General features: G+C 46.0%; 3 protein-coding genes across 7 annotated transcripts in view; 1 reads left to right on the forward strand and 2 right to left on the reverse strand.

The window, feature by feature from the left end:
• Positions 1 to 477: 477 nt before the first annotated feature.
• Positions 478 to 5010, reverse strand: rps19 (ribosomal protein S19). Of its 2 annotated transcripts, none has more exons than XM_088306030.1 (6): positions 4923 to 5010; positions 4149 to 4219; positions 3573 to 3673; positions 1956 to 2139; positions 1729 to 1783; positions 478 to 530 (listed from the first exon to the last, which is right to left on the reverse strand). In XM_088306030.1, the coding sequence occupies exons 2-6, from the start codon at positions 4217 to 4219 to the stop codon at positions 501 to 503; spliced, it is 441 nt and encodes a 146-aa protein (XP_088162156.1). In that variant the 5' UTR covers positions 4923 to 5010; the 3' UTR covers positions 478 to 500. The 2 variants fall into 2 exon arrangements, with proteins under 2 accessions (XP_088162156.1, XP_088162157.1); XM_088306031.1 differs by lacking the exon at positions 4923 to 5010 and adding an exon at positions 4862 to 4885.
• A 4149-nt stretch (positions 5011 to 9159) lies between these two features.
• LOC148328419 (adenosine receptor A1) lies at positions 9160 to 10641 on the forward strand. The gene is made up of 2 exons (XM_088305848.1): positions 9160 to 9500; positions 9837 to 10641. Exons 1-2 carry the CDS (start codon positions 9160 to 9162, stop codon positions 10639 to 10641), a joined length of 1146 nt encoding a protein of 381 aa, XP_088161974.1.
• Positions 10642 to 12967: 2326 nt separating this feature from the next.
• The window catches only part of cadm4 (cell adhesion molecule 4), a 114958-nt gene continuing 102138 nt past the window's right edge, over positions 12968 to 25787 (reverse strand). For 2 of the 4 annotated variants that reach the window (XM_088307313.1, XM_088307314.1), the window contains exons 7-8: positions 18840 to 18968; positions 12970 to 16681 (exon numbers count right to left, since the gene is read on the reverse strand). In XM_088307313.1, coding sequence (XP_088163439.1) covers positions 16572 to 16681; positions 18840 to 18968 — 239 coding nt within the window. In that variant the 3' untranslated portion in view covers positions 12970 to 16571. Of the gene's footprint in view, positions 16682 to 17397; positions 17461 to 18839; positions 18969 to 25787 lie in introns of all 4 variants that reach the window. The other 2 variants (XM_088307315.1, XM_088307312.1) reach the window with 2 other exon arrangements.

Genomic DNA, 25787 nt, shown 5'->3' on the forward strand with positions numbered 1-25787 from the left:
TCTTACTTTGTGCCAGTGGCAACAGATTCATTAATAGTCACAGATTTCTAACTAAATTGAATGCTTGCCAAAGACGGCAAGAAAGCATTTTATTGTTGGTCAACGAAACCATGATCTCTCCAGTAGACAGATTTGATCCACTTTGTTACCTGATCTTGGCCACGGCTGCATGAGTTGTTTTGTTCTAAAGATGGCATCCAAGTTGCAAAGCACAAGTCCAAACAATAAAAAATAACAATGGCTCAATTATGGTCAGTTTGGGTTATTCAGCAAAAGGTGACTCGTATCATTGGGACAGGTCCTTGCACGCAGCCAAAAGGAGGAAACGAAAAGTGCAAATAATTGGAGCTGGTTTCCGTCATTTGCATGATGAACTTGCAAGATGTCGAGGCAACGATGACGCTTTCAATGCAGCATTGTCGTTTGTTGCTTTCGCACACAAGAGGGAAGATAAAAAAAAAAAGGCACACCACAGCATTCCATTTGTCCAAAAGATTTATTTAAACAGTTTTCTTGTTTGCAGCTGCAACCTGTTGAGAGGAAAAACAAAACAAAAAAAGCGTCAACATCTTATGAAGCCTCAAGCAGGCGGTGGCGGCGCTTGCGCATGCTAAGCATCACATCTCCAAACGGAAACGCATCCACGGGCTGGGCAACGACCTCAACGGCTGCGTTCAACTGATCAAATGAAACCACCCGGCTCTTTTCCATTCCATTTCCACACATTTGTCTCACTTGACTGCATTTTGAACGGGCAAGGTTTGAAAACAACGCCACGAGACCTTGAGTACAAGCTGCCGAAAGCAGCGACAAGAGTAAGAAGGCATTGCATAGTGCAATACACAAAAAAGGGGGAGGACAATTTGTGTGGCGGGAAGGCTGCACGCATGTGCACCGTTCATTAACACGAGTAAACAAGGCGAGCGCGCCATACGGACGGCTCGCCGAGCATGAAACGCTTTTCTTAATGTTTACCCCTTTTACCCTTGGTTTACTTCGGCCCCCCCCCCTCCGGTTCTTGACAAGACCCGAGTGCGACGCGATTCGGGATACAAGTGCGACACAACTCACTTGGCTGACGGGTAACATTTGCCCAAGGACGCGAGCTTGAATAAAAGCGTTACATCACATTGAAAACGAGATTCCTCTCATGCTTTGACAAAATTGAGCGCGACGTATTTGCAAACACAAGTGAGGCTAAATTTAGCAAAGAAGGAGGCCGAGACGTGATTGCGTCCACAATGAGAATCAATGCAACTTGGACATCTTTTAGAGGTCGAAACAATGAATCCAAATATTTAAATCTTGATTGTTATAAAAAAGCGGAATCAAAATAAGACATTTGCAAACATCGGCCTTTACTAAGAAAAACTAACAATTGCGGTAAAGAAAAATGACACAAATGTGCATGTGGAATCAATTGTATGCGCCGTATCGTAAAGACTGGTGCACAATAAACGCAGCAGAGGAATACAGCTGGCAAAATGAAGATTTCAAGCATTTCTTGACAATAACCTTCACTGTTCACATCCGCTAAGTGCCATAATCAAAAGACAACGAGACTTAATGGTTGTTTTGTTCAACTGCTTTGATTTGTGACGAGAGTAAAAGGCGACTCAGAAGCAGAGAGAAACAACTCCAAAAAATCTAATGCATGCATGCAAGACACTGGAGATGATTCAAAAATCGCAAGCCCGCCCATGATCACGGAGGAAATGAGTTGCTCACCTGGCCGGCAATTCTATCCAGGTCTCTGGTTCCCTGGGAGGTTAGTTTGCGACCGCTGGAGGAGACCAAAGGTAGAATAAAGAAAATGTTAAGTAAAAATGAGATGCATCAACCTCGCAACAGGGGGCCAAATCCCCCCCAAAAATAAAGACATCTAAATACTCCCAACAGCTAACAGACATGCCCCCCCCCAAAATAAAAATCAAAGCCACACCCCACCCGCTTACCCATTGGGGTCCTTCTCAATCATCTTGAGAAGCTCGAGCGCCTGCAGCACTTTGCGAGCCACGTTCTTGGAGCCGACGCTGTAGTGGGCGGGACACACGCCGTTCCTATTGCGGCCGCCGTAGATTTTGGTCATGGAGCCCACGCCGGCTCCCCCACGCAGGTACAGGTGACGAACTGTGGAGGCTGCGTGAGCAGAGGCACGCGATGGCACCACAGGAAAAAAACATCGACGATGTTACTTCAAGACGAAGCCAGCGAGGAGGCCCAAAAGAAAACATTTCCCAACAATGATGTCGTGTAGTTTCTCTCGAGATGCGCCATCCCTTTTCTTACGAGTGAGTTTAAAGAATAAAACTAACATTCAAGTCCAACATTAGTCCCACAAGATAGAGAAATGTCTTGAATGACGTGACAGAATCAAGGAAAAGATGATGAAAATATCACACAAACCTTAAAGAAATGTTCTGAGAGTACAAGCGCAACTGACTATTTGTAGTCAGAGCGAAATCCGTTCCAAAGCATTTAGGATCCTCGGCTCACGTGAGCAGTTGAAGATGTAAGGAAACCCCTACGTGTAATGTCAGCGTCGATGCTGAAAAGAGGTTTTTGCAGACCGACCACTGTCATGTGTCAGCTTTCTTTTCAAAAGATGTGAGATGCATGTGCCAAAAGGTTGAATTCATGTGGTTGTGTGTCACGCACACACGCCATCCAGTTAGCATCGGGATGCTGAGGCGTGATCATCTACCCTGGAAGCGGTCTCACGGGTCTCCATTAATACCACAAAAAGACCCGAGTGAGTTCAGCAGGACAAGAAAAGTCTTGAATTGCCATTTTCTGGCTTTTCTTTGGCTAAGCAGCACATAACCGGTAGCAAAAAACAAATCATGTGGACACAAGACACTTGCCCACCTTGGCTTCACAAAACAAGCAAATATTGGTCCACCACCAGATATTTGCGGCTTAAACGTATTCTTTAGAACTCATCCTCCATTTTTATGCAACGACTAACTTATCCCTTCATCTTCCGTGACATTCTCAGATGTGAATGTTTTTTTTGCTTCATTTTGGTGGCAACATACTGCAGCATGCATGGTGGCCTCACTTCAATTCAGACAGCAAAAAGGTGACTGGCTGTATGTTGCAAGTACACGCAAAAAAAAAAACAAAAAAAAAAAGACTACAACAAAAGAAGCAGTTGCCCACCCAGGCAAACTTCTCCAGGCGGCCGTTCCGCACTCACTCGCCCAATCAGAAATCCAACGGCAGCCGTGTTAGGCGCAAGAAGATAAGATACTTAAAAGACTGCTTTTCCCATTACTCATAATTTGCTTTTTAAAGTAGGCTGTAGAATGCACCTCTGGGCGATAATCATTGCATTTTTTGGACTTTATAGCATCCTAGATGCCACAGAGCATCCATGCTACTCATGTAACAGAAAAGGAGAAAGGCAGTATGGGGTTGACATCCAAACATTTACTTTTTCTAATGGATTAAATGTTTGTGGGAATGCTTTATCCAGGAGTTTGCTGTCCTCAAATGAATTTATGGACCAAATCTACAACCAATGGGACCATCCAGCAATAATAAGTTGATGCGATGTGCTTCACACGTACCAGCTCGGATGTAGAACCAGTTCTCATCATAAGGTGCCAACTCCTTGTGTTTGCCTAGCTTGACGAGGTCCACCCAATCAGGCACCTTCAGCTTCCCTGACCTAAACAACAAAGTAAAATCACAATCAGCATCAACACAGCACGTGACCATTCCGTTGCACCAAAAGCAATTTGTTGTGGAACTTCAGCTCACAAACATATGACACGACTCTTTGCCAAATGAAAATAAAAATGTTGGTCAATGGAATAAATAAAAACAATTTTTATGAAAAAGTCCAGAGATGGAAGGGTACAGAGGTTGTGGCCCGGAGGACTAACAGGCAAAAAAGGGTCAAATGCCAAGTTCTGCAAATGAGGTTCACCCTGACAAAAATCACAAGTGACTGATGTGTGTGTGTGTATATATATGAGGTGACTGTCCACAAACTGAAGCAATCTGGCAGTAATTCAAGTCCAAACGTTTGCAGTCGTGAACTGTAGTACCAACGACAATCGCACTAAAAATTAAGCATGCACGTGCTAAGATACAACATAAAAAGCGATTGACATTTCGGGGGGCTACGAAAAGTTGCTTACTTCTTCAGGAAGGCAGCCAGTGCAGTGACGAACTCCTGTTGGTTGACGTCTTTCACTGTGACACCTGGCATCTTGAAAAACAGACACTGTAATTAGACTCCAGTATTACTGGGGGAGAGAAGCCCATTCGACACGGATTGAAATAACTTAAAATACAAAAGAGTGCGAGCACGGTTGACAGTATTAGCCACGGTTAACATTGATAAGTAGGGACTTGTGTATATTTAACACATTTCCCCCCAGTGTAAGCCTCTTCTAATAATGATGAATGCATCAATAGTAATGTTCAAAGCGCCAATTATATAAATCACATTGTATGATATTGGCTTCGTACATTAAGCCGGCATTAGCTTCACATGCAGCACGTCCTCAGTTAGCACGGTGTGTAGCAAAGTAATTCTTTAGAACGCCGCCAAATGACAGACTGCCTCCTTTCCCGAACATAACTCGGGTTGGCGAAGTCATACAGACGTAAAGGAAAAAGTCGGCGGAGACGAGTTGATTCAAAAGCTAAAATATGCCAAGCTAAGCTAATAGGGCTGGGCTAGGCTAGGCTAGCAGGCCGCAACGAGTCGGCATGGGAAGCGCCATTGCTAGCATCGCGACCGACCAAAACCTCGTTAAAACATTCGCGCTTGGTCCTATCAGACACACAAAGCCACTTTGACGAGAATTTTTTGTTTGCCGAGATTGTGTCCACGCGAGACGCTTACATTTGGGATCCTTAGCTGAAATATACGCAACAGAATCGAAGAAATAAGGAGGCGCGTTTACCTTGCTTGTGGACAGCGAAGGGAAAGAGGCTGCGACGGGGTTTCCTACGAGTGTTAACGCGGGCAAATCTCGCGCGCTAAGTAACGCGAGAACACTGTGACATGAACTTTTTTCCTTTACCCCCCCCAAATAAATAATAATAAAAATACAATTTACTTACATTAAGAATTATTTTCAGGAACAAATAATGACCTTAAACTGAGATAGTTAAAGTTTCGAGCTCTCATTCATAGATCGGATTGGAAAAAAAAGTCAATTTAAATCATGGAAACGTAGCTTATCAAAGTAAAATATTTTATTTTATGAAATCAATGTTCCCAAAATAACTCTATTTCAATTACTCAATCAATTATTAAAAAATAATACAGTAACTAAAAACGTGTGCGAAGTGTATGTAAAATATTTGAAAACTTATGATGAAAAAAAATCAAGCAATGGTGAAACATAAATAAAATACACAATGATTAAAATGTTTGTGAAGTCTTTCATAAATTGTACATTTACAATAAATTAATCAGCTCATTAAAATAAAATAAAATAAAAACGCGTTAAATTAATATTTTGGTAAACATTTTTGACAAATTTGTTTGTGTTATCGACTATTAATAAATCAAACAAGCCTACGGTATATTGTAATCCAAAGGCCACACAATTGATAGGGAACAAAAATGTCTGTTTTTCTACAACGAACCCTCATTGTTTCCTTTGTGTTGGACAAACAGCTCTTAATTATTTTCATTATTATTTTCAAATGCATATCTCTCAATACCTAAATCATGTTCCCAGGGAACAGTGAAATTCTTATAAAAAAAAATTTCTTTTATAATGTAGGGGTGTTGGGAGGGGCGATGGAGCAGTTCATCCAACTTTGGGGGCTGCATCCTCGGCACAATCAACGATCATGTATTGATTTATGTTGAAGGGGCATTTGGTCAGACTTGAAGGGCATCAATTTGGGAAAACTCCGACCCACCCACCGCACTCGTGGAGAGTTTCAAATTCGGGTTTTAAACGAGGGTTGGGGTTCCAAGTCAGGTTAGAGTTTCAAACTAGGGGCCTGCAGAGAGTCTGTGTGTGTGTATGCACCCCCCCCCCCCCCCACCGCAAAAATTGCTTCCATGCATGTCGGTTACCGATCATAGATAAATGAAAGTCCCGTCGTGATCAATGCGCATCAATTCAGGACGAGTCCAGCCGGACACTGGCCTCTCGCTGTTGACAAATGATTTTTCCAGGGGCATGAAAATTGGCCACCAATGCTGCCTGGGGCTTAAACCTCGAGCCATTCAACTGGGGAATGATTTTGAAATCGATTTCTCTGCGTTGGTGAATATTCAAAGCCACAAAGCGTCAGCCCTCCAATTCATTCCAAACAATCTGCATATTCAAACAAAAACAACACAGTAACAGTTGGAGAGCTGCGCACAAAACACATTTTTGATTTTTCCATTTTCGTGGCTTTTGCTTTTCGATTTCCCGCCTTTGTGTTGTTGCGTGTTATGTATTATTGAACGAGGCGTCAAAGATCACGCGCCATCATGTGGATCATGTCAAGCCAAAGCTGAGGGTGGCCTATTTTCTTCAGGGACGGGGGCACATAATCCGGTCGGTGCCATCCCGGTGCGCCGTGCGTCCGTCTCACGCTCGTTTTCAGCAAGGACCTTTTGATATTCTTCATCATCTTTATCAGCTCCAAGTCAGACGCACTTCCAAAAGCACTTTGTATGTTTGTAGCGATTCGCTTTTACAGCATGCCTGCGTGCGCCTCCTTTCCATATTCCGCCGGCTGGCAGAGGTGGCGGCATTGCCCTTTGCACACCTTGGACTGAAAGGGCATCCATGATACAACATTGACACAATTGATATGTTTGCACAGACTGGGAAGAGAGATATGAGGCAGCTGGAGCTTTAGAAATCCGGTTTTGTCTGTCACGTGCTTTTAGAGGTTTGAGGGGAGTGGGGGGATATAAATGCAGCCATAAAAGCGACACGTTGTACTTTGCAGTCAACCACGGCTTGTCGCTGCAAACAGGTAACGTACACTTTTTCAATTTTGATCTTGACTTTGATTTGGATTCATGGAAAAAGATGCAATACTTCATGCAAGACTTGAAATATATTTCTTTTCTTTGGGGAGCAGTTTTGCAAATCAATGAATTCATGTGAGGAGCAACTTTTTGGACTGTTTTTATTTTTGCAGGTTAATCGTAGGGACATGAAACAAGTTTTTCGTTAGACAATATTTTGAAATGAACAACTGGTTTCTTAAATTGACATTAAGTTATAGCACCAAAGTAGTTTCTCGTCTCGAAGCAAAACTAAATTGATTTGAAAAAAAAATCCACTGTCATTTTAGAACTTTTATTGTACTGAACTCAAAAGTCCAAAATCGTCTTTAGGCGTGCGTTCAAGCGTGCCTCGATTTCCTTCTTGTGACGTCACGTGAGTTGCACCCCCCACCTGCTACTGGGGCATACCATTACAAGTGTGGGGGGGGGGGGGGGGGGGGCGGCAATACAACAATCCCTAGAACACCAACTGTGTGTACTCACTTGCATCGGGAACATTGGTGGAGACAAAGAAGAGCATCCTAAATGAAAGATGATAAAGATAAAGATGTCCTTTAATTGTCCCACAATGGGGGAAATTTGCAGCAGATCTGAAGAGTAAATAAGCCAGCTAATGATCTTGAAAGAAACCTCTGCCATTCACATCTCTCCTGCGGCGGCGTCATGCATGGAGGCTTTTTTTTTTTTTTTTTTTTTTTTTGGGAGGTCGGGTAGGCGGCGGCTGACAATTTCACGAATAAGCCCGCAGAGTCCAGACCGGAACCGTGCCGAGATCACGGCTGGATGGCAGGGGGCTGACTGGCCAAAAATGGTCAAGTGCCCGCCTCTGATTTTTGAGGAGGCGCAGAATGCGAACGTTGCCTCGCAAACCGCGATGCCAAACGTTTATTCCAAGCCTGGCAATGCATGCGTTTTTGTTTTTTTTTTGTCTGCTTTCACGGGACGCTTGCATGAGACGCAGTTGGGGGAGGTCATTTCACGAAGGTTGTTAACGGAGAGTGACGCTGACGAAAGGTCAAGTCATCCCGTGAGAAAATGGACAGGTGGCATTTCGGCAACTCCATCGTGGCGTATGTGAGGCCGCATGTTTGAGCATGTGCAGGAATTGGCTGCCAATCATCAAACACGTTGCGAATTGTGATTCCCCTGCAATTTGCATGATCGGGCCGGCGTGTTGGCAGCGGGTGTGATGGGAAAAGTGAACGAGAGCGGTCAAAAGTGCGCAGCTGCCTGTTGTGCGTTTGCATGGCGCTCACATTCTCAGCAGCTCGCTTCTGTGACCTTTTCTCCGGCCCGGTTTCCGGCTTTCTGCTAAACCCGTCCAAAATATCCTCCTGCTCCCTGCCGGTTTGTCAGCCCCCGGACCAAACTCGGATCACATTTTCTTCACACGTTCTGCTGTTTTGTTTTGATGATTCATGCGGCTTTTTTTTTCGTGGATTCCAGAGAAACCTCTGAACCTGCTCCTCGATTTGTTGAGAGTCAGAAGCAGAATTGTCCAAACGGAAACGCCAACACAAGACCTTCATCGTGAGCTGTTCAGGTTTTACATGGAGTGCAAGTTGACCAAATACGAATTGCACAACCCGGAAGCCTCAAACTGGGAGATGAAGACAATGACAAAATGGACAGGGTGTGTCAGAAAAGTTCCAGGACTCCAACCCAAAGGCCATTCTCCATGAAATGTTCCTTCAGTGACCGGCCCGGGCCTTTGTTGCTTCGATCGTTACGTGAGGTGGCGATCGCGTGGGGCCGGAACAAGTGACACTTGCAAGCTGCCGGCGCACACTGGCACCTTTTGGCACTTTTTGGCAACTTTTGGCACAGACTTTACGATTGGGCCGGTCTCAGTTTTGCAACGATTCAAAAATATGAATGGCGGTTGGACGAGAAGAATGCAGAATCTGTTGTGTTTTAAAACAATACTTTCAATTTCACGTGCATCGATGGATGAAATATCAAATCTGTTTTTTCATTTGAACCATCATTTCATTTCATTTCAACCAAATATTTATCGCAGGTTTCACTTATTTCGGAATTGCGAATACGGTTAAGTATTGTTATAAAACACAATAAGTGTACGTTTTTGTTTCTACGATTTGTATGCGCGGACAATCTTCCAAGGTTTCCCCATCCTCCTGAAATGTTTTGCTGGCATCCCTCCAGGCATGGAATTTCTGTGGCTGTACTCCCTTTGCCAGTGCATGGTGTCGGTGGGCGTGATCGTGGCGAGCGTGAGGTTGTGCATGGCGCTCGGCGGGAACCGGGACGCCGGAGCGCCGCCGCGCCCGAGTGTGTCCCGCTGCCTCGGCCTGTGCCTGGGCTGGGTGGGCGCCATCGGCGGCGCGCTGGAGATCCCCGTCATCGTCTTCCTCAACTTGAGGACCCCGCAGTGCTTGTACACTTGCATCACGCTGGTGTGCTGCCCCCTGCTGGTCAGGCAGTTTACGATGTGGCTGCTGGTGCTGCTCACGCTGGACCGCCACCTGCGGCATCAGTGGCCCAGCAGGTGAGTCCACGTTCACAAATACACAAGCGGACACGATGGCGCCTCCTCATCAGTTTTGCCGCAAACGCATGGCGTTAATTAAGCGCCAAACGCAAGCGGCTCTCTGCAGGAAATGAAGAAAATCAAAAAAAAAGAAAAAAAAGGCTTGCAAACATGGCAGGCAACACAGCTAACAGTTTGTGTTGCCAAAGGAGCCGTAACACTTGTGGCGTGCGGTGGAAAGGCATGGTGGTTTCCGGCGTTTGGTCTTGAGCGAGGTTTGCGCATTTGAAGCCGACCGAAAGCGGACGGGTTCTTCCGAGCGCGCGTTTCACCGCCGTGTTTTGTTGACGGCAGGTACGCCGCTCTGGTGAGCCGTCAGCGGGCCTTGTGTGCGCTCCTCCTTTGCTGGATGGCTTCCGTCCTGACCTCCTTCGGCCAGTTCATCAGCTCCGACGTCCTGGACAGGTGGGGGAGGAAGAACCAAGATCAGCACACCGCCGACCTCGGGTTGCCGGGCAACTGGACCACGCCGTCACCTTGGCCCAAATCGCCCCACGGACGCGTGGTTATCGGGCAGCATCTTCCGTACGGAGGCTTCCTGTCCAAGTTCTACGTGGAGGACATGCGCAATTTGACCTATGCTGAAATTCACAGCAGCCACTGGGGTGTTTGTGCCCCGGACACAATTCTCAGTCCGCACTTTGTGGTCTACGTCCACGGGACGGCGGTGTTCACGCTGCCCTCGCTTTGCCTGCTCTTTCTTTACCTCAATCTCCAGTGCCAGAAGGCCAAGCGGTCGAGTCCGTCCGACGCCTGCCGGAGGCGCCGCTCGTTGGCTCTGTCCGTCTCCTTCTTAGTTGTGCTCTGCCTGCCGCTGCAAATCATCCACGCCGTCTTGCTCTTCTCGCCCGGCGCCGCCGCGCCCTCGTGGGTTCACGCCACCGCCGCCTTCTCCTTCCAGTTGTACGGCCTCGTGCCGCGGATTCTCTTCACTCCGCCGGGGAAAAAAGGGACGGGTGACGAGCGGGCGGCGGGTCTGCCGGGGGTGTCGCCACCCGCTGGAAAGTCTGTGCATAAGACTTTTTGCCGAGCGGCGCGCGCCGCTTCGTGGGCGTCGGCCAAGAACTCCCTCAAAGCAAAAGTCTGCCCAGAGGTCTGAAAGCTTCGGCTGAGTCATATTTCAAAATTGACGCCAATTCATTTCCAATTGCCCAATTTGTGATTTGTCCTCAAAAAATGTCCAACTTTGGTGTCGCACGCTCGAGAAGGACCAAATTGAATGCAACTCGGGAACGTTGGGCGAGATTTTTTTTGAATGCTCTCAAAAAAAGAGAAGCAAGAAAACGGTCACAATGGAAAACGCCTCCGAGTCCGAGACGGGCTCGCGCTCGCGGATTGTTTCCGAAATTCCGAGCGCTTACGTTTGGGTTCGCTCAGTGAGCTAAAGCTAAATCCAAGTGCGTTTCCCGCCCGCTCTCCCAAAAGTTGACGGGGTTGAAAGTATGGATTGTTCCGCTTTCCCCGTCGATTGTTCCGTCTGCTTTGAAAGCTCTCGGCTTCCTGATTATGCCTCAACACGCGCACGTCGATCACACTCGCTCGCAACCCCCCGCCGTAGTCACGCCGTCGAAATCAGGAAGCGAGCGCCAATTACAAAAGCCAAAATGGAAAGAGATCCCATCTCGATTGCGCAAGTCCGGCCAATCAAACACGCCGGTCGTAAACGGGGCGGACTCGCGCAATCACGGGCAAACAATCCGTTCGCCGGATGTCATAAACTCGACAACTTATTTGCTTTTGCTTCTCGTCGGGCTCGCTCATGTCCATCGATTCGACTCATCGATGTCGGCGCCGCTCGCTGCGTTTTCTTCCAAATGCGTGAAAAGGAAAACATATGGACGGCCGTATCCTCGCGGCCTTTTTGTTCATATTTTGCTTGAAATTGCCACCAATTATTCGTCTGCCTTTTGTGGAAAAGTGTTTGTGCAAACGCCACTTTTAGGCTTGCCACACACATGAGCACTTTTCAAATCGTAAAAAAGAAATTGCACAAGTGGCGATTAAAATGTGACCGTCTGTGGTTGTGTGCCGAAAAGAACTCGCATGAAGATTGGGCTCCACCGTGGCTGAAAGCTCACGTGATCGCGCGCGTTTGTCAAGAATGCTGTCGAATGTCGCCCAAAAACAAAATACTTCCCGACATCAAAACCCCCCCCAAAAAAACGATCAACCCGTTCTCCTGCGCACGCATTCACGCCACGACGAGCGGCAGCCGTAACAGACCCGAACATGAGCGAAATAGAAAATGCAAGGCAGGCACATCGCTCAGTTTGTAATAAAAAAAAAAAAAAAGCAAATCAGCGCCTACCTTTGCGGGCGAGGCAAGGACGCACTTTTTGGAGCGTGTTCAGTGCAGAAACGTCACCATCGTTTTCTCTCGGCCATCCAGCTTCGCTTTCTTTGCATTGCGGAACAAACAAACAAACTTTGAATGAGAATCAAAAAAAAAAATAAATAAAGAATTTGTGATTGCCGCGTCTCACCGGGTCATGCGCCACCAAAGGTTAAAGGTGACTCGCATTCTCGTTTTCAATTTTTGGGTGGACATGAGACTGACGGGATAGACAAAAACCAAATCTAAAATATGAGCACGCATACACACACAAAAAAAGAAAAATCCTCTTTCCCCAGTCCGCGTACGCGCCGACGATGCATCGACCGGTTTGCCGTCTTATCGGATGATCCTTGAAGTTGTTTTTCCATTTGTGGTATTTGGTTGGGAAGCGGCAAAATGGGACCTTCGAGCGCCATTAGCCTTGCGGCCTGAGAACGAGCTCAGTTGACTCTGAAAGATTATCGGCCGGCGCGGGCGTCATTTTGACAACTTGTTCTTGACTTTGGCAACCGTTTTCCGAGCGGCAAAGTCGTCCGGTGGCAAAGGCCAGCGGGAACCAGATGAAGGCCACTTCAATTTGGAAGACAAATAAAATATTTGTCTTTTGATGAGCCATCCAGGACGAGCTTCCTTCGGCGTGACTTGACACGGTGGCAGCGCCCGTGCGAGTCCACGACAATCTTTCTTTATGGCAGCGCGGCACGGAGGCCCGCCATTGATCCGTCGCCCCGGCGACCTCCGTCCGCTTTTAAATTTCGCCCCGTCGTCGAGAGCTTCTTGACAGAATCGGCTATCGATCGCGCGCAACTTTAACGGCGCAGATGCATTTGGGTTTTTTCCATCTTCTTTTCTCGGCTTTATGATTCATTAGCGGCGCCGCGCTTCCATCTGCTTTGTTTACTCGCCGGCCGCACTCAAGCAGCGCCGCCGCCTTCCACGTCTTTATCTTCAGCCTTCAGCGCACGCCGCTCAACAATTCCCCATCGATTTCATCACATGCATCGCCTCTCGTTGTCTTTTTTCTGAGGGAAAAACGGCACCTGCTAATTCCACGCTAAGCACTGGAAAAAAAAAAAAAAAAGAAAACCAAAGCAAAGCACATCAAGGTTATTTTTGGAGTCTTTTTTTTATTTTTATTTATTTTCTCGTGCTTTGTAGCTTTCCCCTCTAAAGAAATAGTTAGCTATATATCAACAATGACACATGGACACGGAAAGAAAAGGTGAAAGAGAAGGAGAGGCGACGATTGGGCAACAGGAGAAGAAGAAAAGGAGGGCGAGCGAGAGAGAGAGAGAGAGAGAGGAAAGTTGGCGGGAAACTTTCGGGATAAAAGAAGACGACAACTGCTCTACGGTAGAATTATAAACAAAGCATGAAAAGTGTACATTTCTTGTAACATTTACAATTGTCATAATAACAACGTCAATAATTATTAGAATAATAATAACAGGAACAGGAACAACAATCGTATTTGTTCAAACAAGAATAATTAATAAAAAACTAATAAAAATAAATAAAAAAAAGAATCTCCGTAAGACCGTTGCTTTCTACGTGGGAGTATTAGGGCCACACTCAAATGTGACAAAACGATAAGAGGAAAAATGTCAGAACGTTGTCAAATGCCCAGAACAAATTTGAAATACTGCAAATAATACAATTTGTTTCAAGAAAATTTACACTGAAAATAAAGTTGTTTGACATTTCCAGAAAAAAAAAAAAAAATTTCTTCATGAATGAAAAAAAAGTCATCTCACAGAGCCATAAAGTCACATCTTCATTTTATGAGATTAGAGTGTAAAATTGAGAGAGAAAAAATGGAATAAAATTGCAATATTACGAGAAAATAAATGTTTAAGAAACACTAATGTCCTCATTTAAAAAATAAGAATATGGGGGGAAAAGTTTTAGTGTTTGCTAAAAGTTAACATTGTTTATGAGAGAATTATGTGAAAAGAAAAAAAATTCATCAAAAAAATGTAAATCTGAGAAAACCAAATCACAATCTCATCAGAATGAAGACGGAATATTAGGAGACAACTTTATCGATTTTATTTTTTTGGAAGTAAAAAGTGAGAATTTCAACATTGGCTTTCGAAAATTCCCACATGCACGTGAACGCAACAACAGTCACAATGTCTCTCTCTTTTGGACCTGCCGTACACGACATGTTACAAAAAAAAAAAAGCAAAGATGTGACTTATTTGTCTGGATAATATTTGATATATTATACAGAAGTGTCTTTTCCGTGTGGCCCTAATACGCCTTCGTAGAGTTCTGATCACGTTTTTTTTTTGTTGTTTTTTTTGTTTTTTTTAAAGATCACTGGACAGTAGTTTGTTCGGCTTTGAGCCTCTATTGGCTAATATTCAGTGTTAGTATAGTATAGTTTCATAATGCAATAGTAAACAGTTTCTTCTCTCTTAAAAGTTTAATTTACGCGTCGGTTGTTTTTTTTTTATACAAAGAATTCAGAGATATGTATACTCGCTTATCAATATGTTTTTCTTATGAGTGAATGCGTGTGCGTGTGTTAGCGTTCAAAAAACCCCAAAACATTTAGCTTTTTATTGTCTCATTCAATATTGGGCCATCCCACCTTCTTGTTCTCGCCTTTCCTATTAAGACTTCTAAACCATTTTTGATCCCCTTAATGACATTAGAAAATAATGGCGCTTTTCCTGAATGTGCTCGTTCGGTCTTCGTCAGGAACGAGGCCCGACGTTAAGCCTTTCACTCGAGCGAAACGACGAGAAGAAAGCTGGCGAGATAGAACGGAGAGGAAGGCAACTCAAAGGGAAGACGGCTTGCCTTTCATTCGTGTGTTGAAGAAAGCAAATCACTTCACCTCCCCCAGCAGGAAAGTCCAACGAAAGGAGTGGAGCAAAAAATAAATAAAATTTAATTTAAAAAAGTGCGACTGAGAGACTTCAAAGAGTCAATAAAGCGGTGCCTTGACATGCAAGTTGGATTTGTTCCGTGGTCGCGCTCAGAACTTGAGCGAATGGAAACAGGAAATAGACACATTGGATTTTTTTTAGGACCGATCCCGATTATTAGCCGTCAACGAGTCCAACATTTGGAACTGATGTTCAAAATCCGAAAAAGGGCAAATTTGGGCCTGAAAAAAATAAATCCGACTCTAAACATGCTTGAAATGTCTTCAAGCATAACGACGTCGGGCAGACGACGGCACGTTGCAGGGCAACGATAGACTTTTTTGCTTTCGAACTTCAGGGAGCTGCCAAAATTCACATTCAAACAAGAAAGCAGCTCCGTATAATTATACACAGTAAAGAAAAAAACAAACAAACAAATGAATGACAACCAAAAAATAAAGTTTCACTTATCTTTGATTTGAACAAAAACAAAAGCACTAGAGAGTTCAAAGATCAGCAGCTGCTCTTTTAAAGTTAACTGAAAAGTTTAAGTGAACAGTTTTAAATTGATCTCTTAGCGGCCGTAACATATTTTCTTTTTTTACATCTTTTTTTTGCCCACGCCTTCTTCAAAAATAAGGCCGAGATATCATTGCTCAAATTATTGTAAGCCACTGAAAAGACGACGCACAATTCAAAAATTAATACTGCATGTAAATATCGGAACATTAAAAAAAAAATCCGAATGATATAACAAAATTGTATGGCCCATAAAAGTGAAAAATAAATACAACAAAATTTTACTCAACAAATGTATTGTACTGGATAAAAAAAAAAACCAAAAAAAACCTTGAGGACATTGTAACTTCATGAGCAGTTGGAACGTTGAAATGAGTGTTTGTTCACGTGCCACTAGAGGGAGCCCACGTACCGCATCAGGAAAAGCGTGATTAGCCACTTCAATGCTAGTTCCATTAGCCTGTTTATGGCATCTTGCAAAGCGGCAGCGAGGTTTCATTTGAAGGTGTAATTCTCTTTGTTTCATGTTGAGTTGGTCAGAAGTTGAGTGGCATTAAATAGCGTCAAGACTCTTTTCCTTGAAGTCCAGAAGACTTCACGTGCCCTACGCAGCACTCATATCTCAAGTTTTTGATCGCAAGTCAAAGCAAAAAAATAAATAAGAACTGTCCAAGTCAGCTCACTCGCATGTCAAGGCACCTCTCCTTTCCCTTTTTTTTGAAATAAGAAAAAAAAAAAAAAAAAAGACAACTTCACACACCCTCATTATTGTCTGGTGGGAATTCGCCCATTTTGAGGCGGCGGTCCTGTCTCGTTCAAGAGAGCCACTGCTCAGCCCCCCCCCACACACCACGCGGCCAATGGCGAATCTGGCTTTCGTTGTCGATGTTTGTGGGGGGGGGGGGGAAAGCAAATGTCGTGGAGGCATGACTTCATACGCGACGCTGCACGCTAGCGTCTACATCGACACGCCCAGTAGACTCTTGATCATTTGCCGTTATTACGAGAACCTTTCCTCTTTAAATATCCACAATGGGAGAGGATTTTAACACCCGCCACTTATTTTCTTCCCACGCTTCCTGCAAAACGCTCATTTCCTATCGTACACGATGTACAGAAAGCGGCAACGCCTTCATTGGCTCTCACTTTATGCAGGCGTGTGTGAGCGTTTTGTGTGTTTTCCAAGGTGTGTGCGTATTGTGTGTGTGTGTGTGTGATGTGTGATGTTGGGAGGAAGGGATAAGGAGGGGGGGGCACAGGGAGAAGGTCAGAGGTTGATGAGGCGAGGGGGGGGGGGGGCTACAGTAGGTACTCCTTCTTGCCCTGGCTGGCGTCGTTGCCGTTGAGGAAGGCCTCCTGCACTTCGCCGTGCTCGTCCAAGCCGCTGGCCTCGTGGGTGAGGTACGAGCCTGGGCGAGAGGAGAGACACAGAGAGAGGGGAGAGAGGGAGGGGAGGGGGGCAGAGAAAGAAAATGAGAGGAAAAGAGAGAGAGAGAGAGAGAGTAAGGGATGGAGGGAGGGGGAAGCGATACGAAAAGAATGCAAGCCAAGAGCGAGAAAGAGAGGGCGAGAGAGACACAGACAGAGGGAGGGAGAGATAGAGAAAGAGAGAGGGAGAGTGAGTGAGATAGAGAGAAGGGGAGAGAGGGAGAGTGAGAGAGGGGAGGCAGTGAGAGGAAGAAATGGAACGAGAGAGCAGGAGTAAGAGAGAAAGAGAGAGCGTGTGAGAGCGAGAGGGAGCGACAGAGTGAGAGAAGGAGAAAAAGGGAGAGAGAGCGAGCAAAAGAGAGAGATAGGGCAGGAGGGAGTGTTTGAGAGGGAGAGTGCAAGCAAGTGAGCAAGAGATGAAGAAAGAGAGAGAGAGAGTAAGTGGGAGGAGTGAGAGCAAAGGAGAGTGAGGGAGGCACAGAGAGGAGGAGAGCGGCATAGAGAGGGGTGGGAGGGTAAGAGAGGGAGAGAGAGAGTGCAAGCGAGCGAGCGAGAGAGAGAAAGAAAGAGAGAGAGAGGGCGGGGGGGGTTTGTAGATGGTCGGTTAGGCGACGAAGCGTCTCGCACGCTCACAGCTCATGCAGCGACTTTCCATCCAATTGAAGTGGAGCTCCCGTTGCGGTCGTTTGTTTTGTACCTGACGGGTTAATTGATTAGTTTCAGTACCAAGCCAGAACGGGCTCTCGGGTGCGGTACGAGCCTTGGCAATTGAAAGCGAGCGAGCGAGCGAGCGAGGAGTTGAACGGCGGTCGGGAAGAGGCCAAGAGGGGACAAAAGACAAAAGAGGAGACAGACAGACAAAAGTTAGCTCGTCTGTGGCGCCGCCCGCAAACATTTTGCGAGCGCAACGTCGTCTCACGCGCGGCGGCCCCGTTCCAAATCCTTCTCAAAGTTGTCTCTCAATTGCAAATGAGCCACTGCTCACCTCACAGCTTTGGTTACCATGACGACCGGGAGCACAGTCGGAGCTTTGTGAGTAGGCAAGCGACAACACGTGAGAGCTTCATTTCGATTTTCACTCGTCCGGGCAGCACTTCATCACGTTGGATGGACGTCGCGCGACCTCCCTTCTCAAGGTTGCTTATTTTTCATCGGTGGTTTTATTCAATTTGGATTTGCCCTCGCCTTCTTAACGGGCGAAACCCTTTGAGACTCTTTTGGAATGCATACAAATCAATTTGACTCGACTTGACGAGAGCTGCCTGCAGCCGACACGAACTTGTCACAACTTGAAAAGAGCTCCTCGTTGTCCAGCCAAGGGCAGAGGGAAAAAAAAAATGAGGCTGCTCAAAGCGTGACACCTGGCGGCAGAGCTCGGGTGGCGCGGCGAGGCGAGCGGCGAGGCGAGCGGCGAGGCGAGCGGCACCACATGCAAACCAAATAGAAGCTTTTTCACCCACGGAGGCAGCGCTTCATCCGCTCGCTGACAAATGAGACTTTTTTTGTTTTTCTTTTTAAATAGTTGATTGACGCACGTGGCGCATGCAGCGGGCACACCGACGTCATCCATTTTAGTCGGCATTTGAGAACGTTCCAGACCGCGAGCATCACTTGAAAATGGCGGCTCTTGGTCCGGCATAGCTTGCGCAAGTCCAAAAATTCCAAATTAGTGATGGAACAAATCAAGCGAAATGAATTTAGTACGACGGGTGCAGACATCTCAAACCTGCTTGACGACGGCCCTCGAGGACCGAAGTTGGCCAAACACGTTCAAATATTTTCATGTAGGACTTTTTAGGATTTAACCTTCAAAAGTCAAACATTGTAGTTGTAGAAAAAAATAATGCATCCACTCTTTGCCAAACCGGCGCCTGACTTCAGAAATATTCCCAAATCTATTGGAAAATAATATTTGGGTGTTTTTGAGTGTAGCGTCACCTCTTTGAAAGGGTAGACGGATGTTTATTTTGTGTGTGTTGTTGAGTACGCCGGCGTGCGGCACACAACGACCAAAAGTAGTGCGGTGGCGCACACAACAAGAAAGACAAGACAAAGCGTGAGTGAGGTCAGCGGCCGCATTTGATGCTCGATAAGAGCCAATTTGTGGATTTTGGCGTGACGAGCAAGCGTGTCGTTTACCTTTCTGGCGCACGGAGCACCAGATGGTGACGATGAGCACGCAGATGACGGTGAAAACCAGCAAGGCCAGCACGCCGCCGATCACGGCGTAGGGAACCGCGCTGTGAGTCTCCACCACTGCGCCGGGATCTACGAAAAAGACGCAGATGACGTCAGCGACAGGAAGTCCTCGTTTGCAAATTCTCCATTTTCCACTTTTTCTGCACAACCACAAAAATGGAACGTTTCGTTCTGAAACATCCGAAAGTGCCGCGACGGGTTTTTTTTTTCAGTTTCATTCGTTTTGAGAGCAGGTTTTTATTAGGTATCTTTTTTTTTTTAAATGCTTCATTTTAGGTTCAATTTCATTCCATTTTTCATGCATAATAAGAAGTGACAAAGATGAAAAGCAAGGAGATTTTTCCAAAAATTGTAGTTTGACTTCGCTTAGCACGAAGCTCGTGTGACTTTGCTTCATTGAGTCGTCTCGTGTAGGAAATTTGCAATCTGAAAAAAATTGGAGAACGCATTTTTATTTGATTTCGTGAACGTAAATGATTTTGAGCTATTTCGTGGAATGTTGAGTGACATGAAATTCAGCCAACGAGAATGTCGAGTCGGCGGACGTGTTGAGCGATGACGTCAGTTGAAGCGGTCAGCAAGTACGTCTTTTTTCTCGGCTGGATTTTGGAAGCATTTGCTCCAAAACGCGATGGATGCCATAATCGCGTGCGCGTTGCCACCTGTGGAGTGATGACAATGAGTTGGATTGGCGTTCCCGTGCGCGTGCAGTTGTGCGCACGACGCACTTTTATTCTGCCGGATTAAGTTCAGTGCAGGGCGGACAAAGAAAAAGAAGCGATACAAGCGAGAGAAGTGAAGACGGTCGGGAGGTAGAAAGCAGCAGGAGTGGGCAGACGGCAAATGAAAAAGTGGCCATCTTCCACCCGAGCTACACGATCTCCTCTCATCACTCCCTCGGCTGCAACCGCACCGACTGAATGGCCGCCTGACAAACCACCACAGTGAATAAAGCAAAAAAAAAACATTCGTGGCCGAGCACTTGAGAGGAGAGCGCAATGCATTTTGAATGAGGGAAATTTTCAAGGTGTTTTTATCGCCCCCCCCCCTCGTCGCCGCCCGCTTTCGCGAAATGGAATCAACCACTTAAGATGAGTGAGGAGAGATAAAGACGTAAAAGCGCAAGTGGCATTTTGTTTCATCGCTCGCGTCGACCTTTTTAAGAACATTCAACGTGTTGCCAAATCAAAAGTTGAAGCACGTAGCGCTCGCGCGTAAAACGATTTTTGAAGCCGTCAGCCACCACATTAGGCACACCTGAAAGATTCGAATGTCGTCTGAAAGAAGAAAAGGAGAAGGCAGATCGGCAAAAACTTTTTAGTTGCTCGGCGCGCTGGTGAAACGCCACAAAATCACCGCCAAATGTTCCCCTTTGAAATGAAGCGAAATGCGAAATGTGATCAAAAACCGCCGCCATTTTTTCTCTCTTCTTCTGAAATGAAGAAAACGAGCACCAGATGGCCTCGATCCCCAATAAAAGTCATGAAAAACTGCTTTTATAAGATCCGAGTGCTGTCGTATTTGTGTGATGCGCGCATTCATTGCGAGTGTGTGAGTGTGTGCTGTGGTCTACAGCAGCTCCTGATAGGATTTGATTTTGGCGCTAAAAACATCACGATGCGAAAAAATGCACAAATGTGATGCGTCACTAACTTGAAATCTAAATAAGATACTTTTCAAATCAGGTCATCAGTAAAATAACTAAGTTACTTTTTTCAAGGTCACTGCTACCAGTACAATCAAGCAAATCGATTCCAACTGCTTCAAATACGTACGCATGATATATTAAGTTACCGAAAAGTTTCTCTTTGTATCCAAGACAAAATTCAACACATTTTAGTTGTAAAATGAGTTCATCATTTAAAAAAAAAGAAAAAGAAAATTGAACCGAATCAAATCAGGAAGCGAAAATCGAATCGAATCGAATCGAATCGGGGTTTGAGTCAGTTGTTACATCCCTATTCAAACATGATGGAATGAATGAAAAAAATCTTTGACGTCAACTAACGGCGAGAAAATGAAGGGAGCTCAAAAGTAAAGCGTCCGAAGGCGTCGCAAGGCAGCAGGTTGGCCGACTTTGCAATATTGAGCCATTTCAACGGCGCTTGAAGAGCAAAATCCTTTTTCAGGTGGCACAAGTGCAAGTGGCGCCGCCGCTCTGGTTTTTTGTCCTTGTTTTTGTTTTTGCAAGAGCACTCGCTTCCTTTTTAATCGGCCGGCGACGTCAAGCCAACGTGTTGCTTTTCCCGAGCGAGCGCATCGACTAAACGTTGCGTCCCGGCCTCGGCTTCATTTCCCGCGACTCTCGGTGACATTTACACAAACGCGCACGCACAAGCGGGTCAATCGTGTCTACCTGCGAGACGAGGCCACTTCGTCTAAAGAATGAGAAACATGCTGGCCTTTTTGTTTTTTTTGCCTTGCGTCTCCATTTTGTTGAAAAGAAAACGCGACGGCAGCCAGCAGGAGATAAAACGACGACTTTGACGTAACGCAATGATTCCGAACTGGGCGGCCGCTCACCCAATTTCACAAAATGTGCCTGAAAATGATCTTTCATTTATTTTTTATGTTGACGGGCAGAACAAGTTGCAATTTTTTCAACCCAAGTTAGCGTCCCAGCAACACAATTCAGGATTGCGGACATTCACAAAAAATAACGACGACTCCAACAGAAGACGATTATCGGTCGCTCTCTGCTTCATTTTAAGCATTTATCAGTATATGTTCTTTCTCCTCTACAAAGAATCAACACGAGTGCGGCTTCATGAGGAGCTTTTATACCAGACGATATTAAAGGTGCTATTTTTCGGAATCCAGTCACATTTTTTTTTTTTTTTTCAATTGCGGAAAGTTGATTTGTGACGCACCGTGGAAGAGTCGGACGTGCGCCAAGCGCTTTTCTTCGGCCGTCACACTCGGGCGGGATAAAACGATCGGACATCCACCCGGACGGCTCTGTCGGATGTTCCGTTTCCACATCACCATTTGTGCGGATGGCGCACGAGGCATCCAACGATCCACGGGCGCACTCACACGTGCGCTTTGGACGCCGAGTAGGCGAAATGTGCGGCGAGCGATAAGAGACGAAGCTGCAGCGGGCGATTGTGAGCCGCCGAGCATCTGCAGGTGTGCGAGCGTGTGGAAATGCGGAACAAAGGAAGGTTGCGGCACAACAATGGCTGCACTTGTGTGTGTGTGTGTGTGTGTGTGTGTGCACCTGAAACAAAAGAGGACGACACCAAAGGAGAACCAGGATGGAGATGAAAAAGGAAAACCCCCAAAACTTTCTGTGCGTTACCTTTGGGGTCTGGCGAGAGGGATGGGGTGACGTTGGGATGGGACGTGGGTGTGAGGGGGGCGGCGCTTGGGAATGACACTTTATCTACACACACACAAGGGAGGGGATGACACTCATGGACGACAACATGCTAACACGTGCACGAGCACCACAGAGCGAGCGAAGGTCATGGCAAATTGTGACTCAGCATGACGATGACGACGATGCTCGTCATACAACACGGATGTTTACTTCTCATTTTATTTGAATTATTTACTCAACGTGAATTATTTATTATTTATTTTGATTGATTATTATTTATATTGATATCTGCTCTAATTAGATGATAATATATCGATTTTTTTTTCAGGTTTTAATTCAACAAGAAAGGAATAAATATTGGTTCATCTCGCGGTCAGGAACCAATCACGCGCCTTGCCTGAGTTCCCGCGGTGATGCGCAAAGCATCCACGTCAACTCGTCTCTTCCAAACAACGCGCCGTTACGCAAGATGGTGGCCAATATTTTTATTTGATTTTTTTTTATATGAATATTTTGGAAAAAGCCGTGAAGCGGCGCAAAGCGGCGAGGGATTACGGTATCGTCGAATTTGTTTGATAGAATCTTCACACGCTTTGTGTGTTTTTCACGCCGTCTTTTTGGAACGCCGACTCGAGTCAAATGCCAGAAGAGAAGATCAAGAAGAGTCAACATTTTTCACCAAATCGTTTGGGGTCGCTTCCACCATTTCCGAAGCCAAACGTTGGCGTTTGGAGCTTTTGCGTGGCGACGCCCGCCGGCGAGCTGCAGCCCGGAGTTCGTTGATTGCGAAGTAGCGGCCGGGCTGTTGCTGGTCTCTTTCTAGCGCTTTGGGCGCTGCTCTCGTTGGCGGCAAGAACGCTTGCAGCCATCCTCCCCGCTTCACTTTTTCATTCTTAAAAGCAAATGTGCACTTTGTCAAGCGTGCGCAAAAGTCTTGGAGGTGGAAATCAACGCCTCATCCCTGAAGTCAAGAACACAAGGAAGTTGCTAGTGTGCGTGTGTGTGTGTGTGGGGTGTGCGTGGGGTGTGCGTGCGTGTGTGCGGGACACTCCCGTGTGAAGGCCGAGGATTAATGATCAAGGTTGTAGCGCTAATTAACTGGACGCTGATTAATTCCTCTTAGCACCGGTGACCTAATCATTTTTCTCTCTCACCATTTACAGCTTTGTGTGTGTGTGTGTGTGTGTGTGTGTGTTACACTTGCCGTCCTTCGACGTCGCCGCCCCGCCTCCCTTCGGCCTAATTAAGGAGAACGCTCGGCAAGATGTCGAGCTCTTGGCCGTATGGTTTTGCGTGAACGTCACGCGGCGGCCAATCGGCCAGCCAGCGAGCGAGCGAGCGAGGTGCCACGGGGGCAGCTGCAATTTTCACTCACCAATGAGCACTAATCCGAAAGCAATTGGCGATATTGAGATATGCAAACGATTGAACGCACAGCAGAAGAAACAAACTCGCAAGCGTCACGAATCCGGAATGGCAGAGAACGAATCAACTGGATGACGAACGATCGACGAGTCTTTAAAGGAACAAAAACAAAATGAGCCCAAACTGAATTTAAAAGTCAACATGATGCGAGACGAGAACGAGTTCAAGAAACCAAACTTGAACCAGTCGCGAGGTGGCTAACGCGAGCCAACGCGGACGGAATTCGGACACATTCGCCAACGACGGGATTTTTTTTTTCTCGTTGGCTCATTCATCAAACGCAATCCCTGGTCAGGTGGTATTCGTTTCGTTGCCATCTTTTGCGCTCATCTCCTCTCCGAATGGCCTTTTGGGAACGTCGGCAGCCTCGGCGGATCCGCGTCAAATGAAAAGAACAAAACTAGCGCATGCATGGCGACTCCCTGGACGACGACGCCTCAATGGAGAGGGCGCGCAAAGTCACGAAACATGTCGACGAGCACGGAGACAATCTCACTTTTATGCCTGCGGGATTTTTTAACCAGGGAATAGTCTGGATAAAAAGAAATATGTTTCGTCCCTTAAGAAGCCAAATTGGAAAACCAAAATCGGAAGGAGCATTAAAGGTGGAGCGGCCCCAAACAATTAAACACAAGCTGGCTTTTTTATGCACAGGCGCTCGTAAACGTGCGGCTGAAAGTTCGTCTCTTTGCTGGCAATTCAGTTCCAACGTGCTTTTATGGGCTGGGCCGTTCATTTGAGTGCAACAGCTCCGTTCAATGACATAAAGGAGCCCTCGGGGGCTTTCGTCACACGATCGGCACATTCTCCGAGCGGTGGCCGGCGCGCACGTGGGCGGCGTCGCATTCAACGCAAAGACGCGCATTTTCTAACGCCAAAATTTGCAGAGAAAAGAAACAACAATCGGAGGCTCGGCCCACCACGCACGAAAATAGAAAAAATAAATAAATAAATAAGCGTCAACCTCCTTTTTCTATCATATTTTCTTGACTGATGCTGAGTTATATGCTCTCATGGTATTCTTTAGTTAAGTAATGATATATTTAATTATATGTTTGGGTACGTGTGTATTTTGTTGAACGTCACATTTATTTTTGTTACTGTCGTAAATCTCGCGTGGTTTACGTGATGACGTTTTACGTTTGTTGAAATGCTTTTTATGGACGTTGGCTGTGGGAAGACGAGTGACTGAAAAATAAACAGCGAGATGGAAACATCCTAAACTTGTCTTGGTGTTGTGTTGGTGCGGTGAGCCGAAAGGAAATATGGAATACGAAGCTGCAAACGCAACAACTGAGTTCTGCGTGTGTGTGTGTGTGCACATCACTAGAAGCTTCATTAGAGGCATGAACTGAAACTAATGAGGTCAAATAGAGCCTTCAACGTGAATTTTTTTTTTTTTTTTAAATCAGAGTTGCAGTTCGTAATTGTGCCGCGTCATCAAAAGGTGCTCCTATTTTTATTTTTTTTTTTTTAACTTTGTTCGCACATTCCAAACCTTCAGCATCTTTTTCCAATGAACTTATTCCCTGACGGAAAAAGCACGTGATCGGTGGCGCTGACATTTGGCTCGACGCAGCTCGGTGAGGGAAACTGCGCCAAATCTCGCTGCACCCGAAATTAAAATGAACAATAAATAAAAAGAAGCAATGGAGGAGAATGGAGACATTTTCTTTTTTTTTGCTTCCGTTCTATCGACATTGTGCTGCGCGCCCACTTTGGCCACCAGGGGCCAGTATAAGACAGACAAACTGTTGCTGGTCGCAGCTTTGCAGCAGGCAGCAGCAACGTTGCTTATTCTATGCCGAGGATAAAGAATATATGCTTGCATTCATTGCTGAAGGGAGTCAGTTTGGTTATTTCTAGTCAAGTGTTGGAACAGGGTGACTTGTGATGAGTCCATCGGTTGTAAAACAACAACATAGCCTCCACGACTTAAGCGCACCCCCACGTGTGCTAACAATTAGCATCAACGTCTTTTAGCACAACCAGCAGCTAAGAGAGCAACACTCAGGAGCACGTATTATTTATCCTCGGCGAAGAATGACTACTTTTTAAAAGTATATCCGTAGGTCTGCTTGTTACTGCCCCCTTGTGGCCAAGATGCAGACGGCGTGATCAGCCCAAGGAAAAAAAAATTG

The sequence above is a fragment of the Idiotropiscis lumnitzeri genome, chromosome 10 (assembly GCF_059441095.1).
Source record: "Idiotropiscis lumnitzeri isolate Australia: NSW breed Sydney's pygmy pipehorse chromosome 10, RoL_Ilum_1.0, whole genome shotgun sequence".
Lineage (NCBI taxonomy): Eukaryota > Metazoa > Chordata > Actinopteri > Syngnathiformes > Syngnathidae > Idiotropiscis > Idiotropiscis lumnitzeri.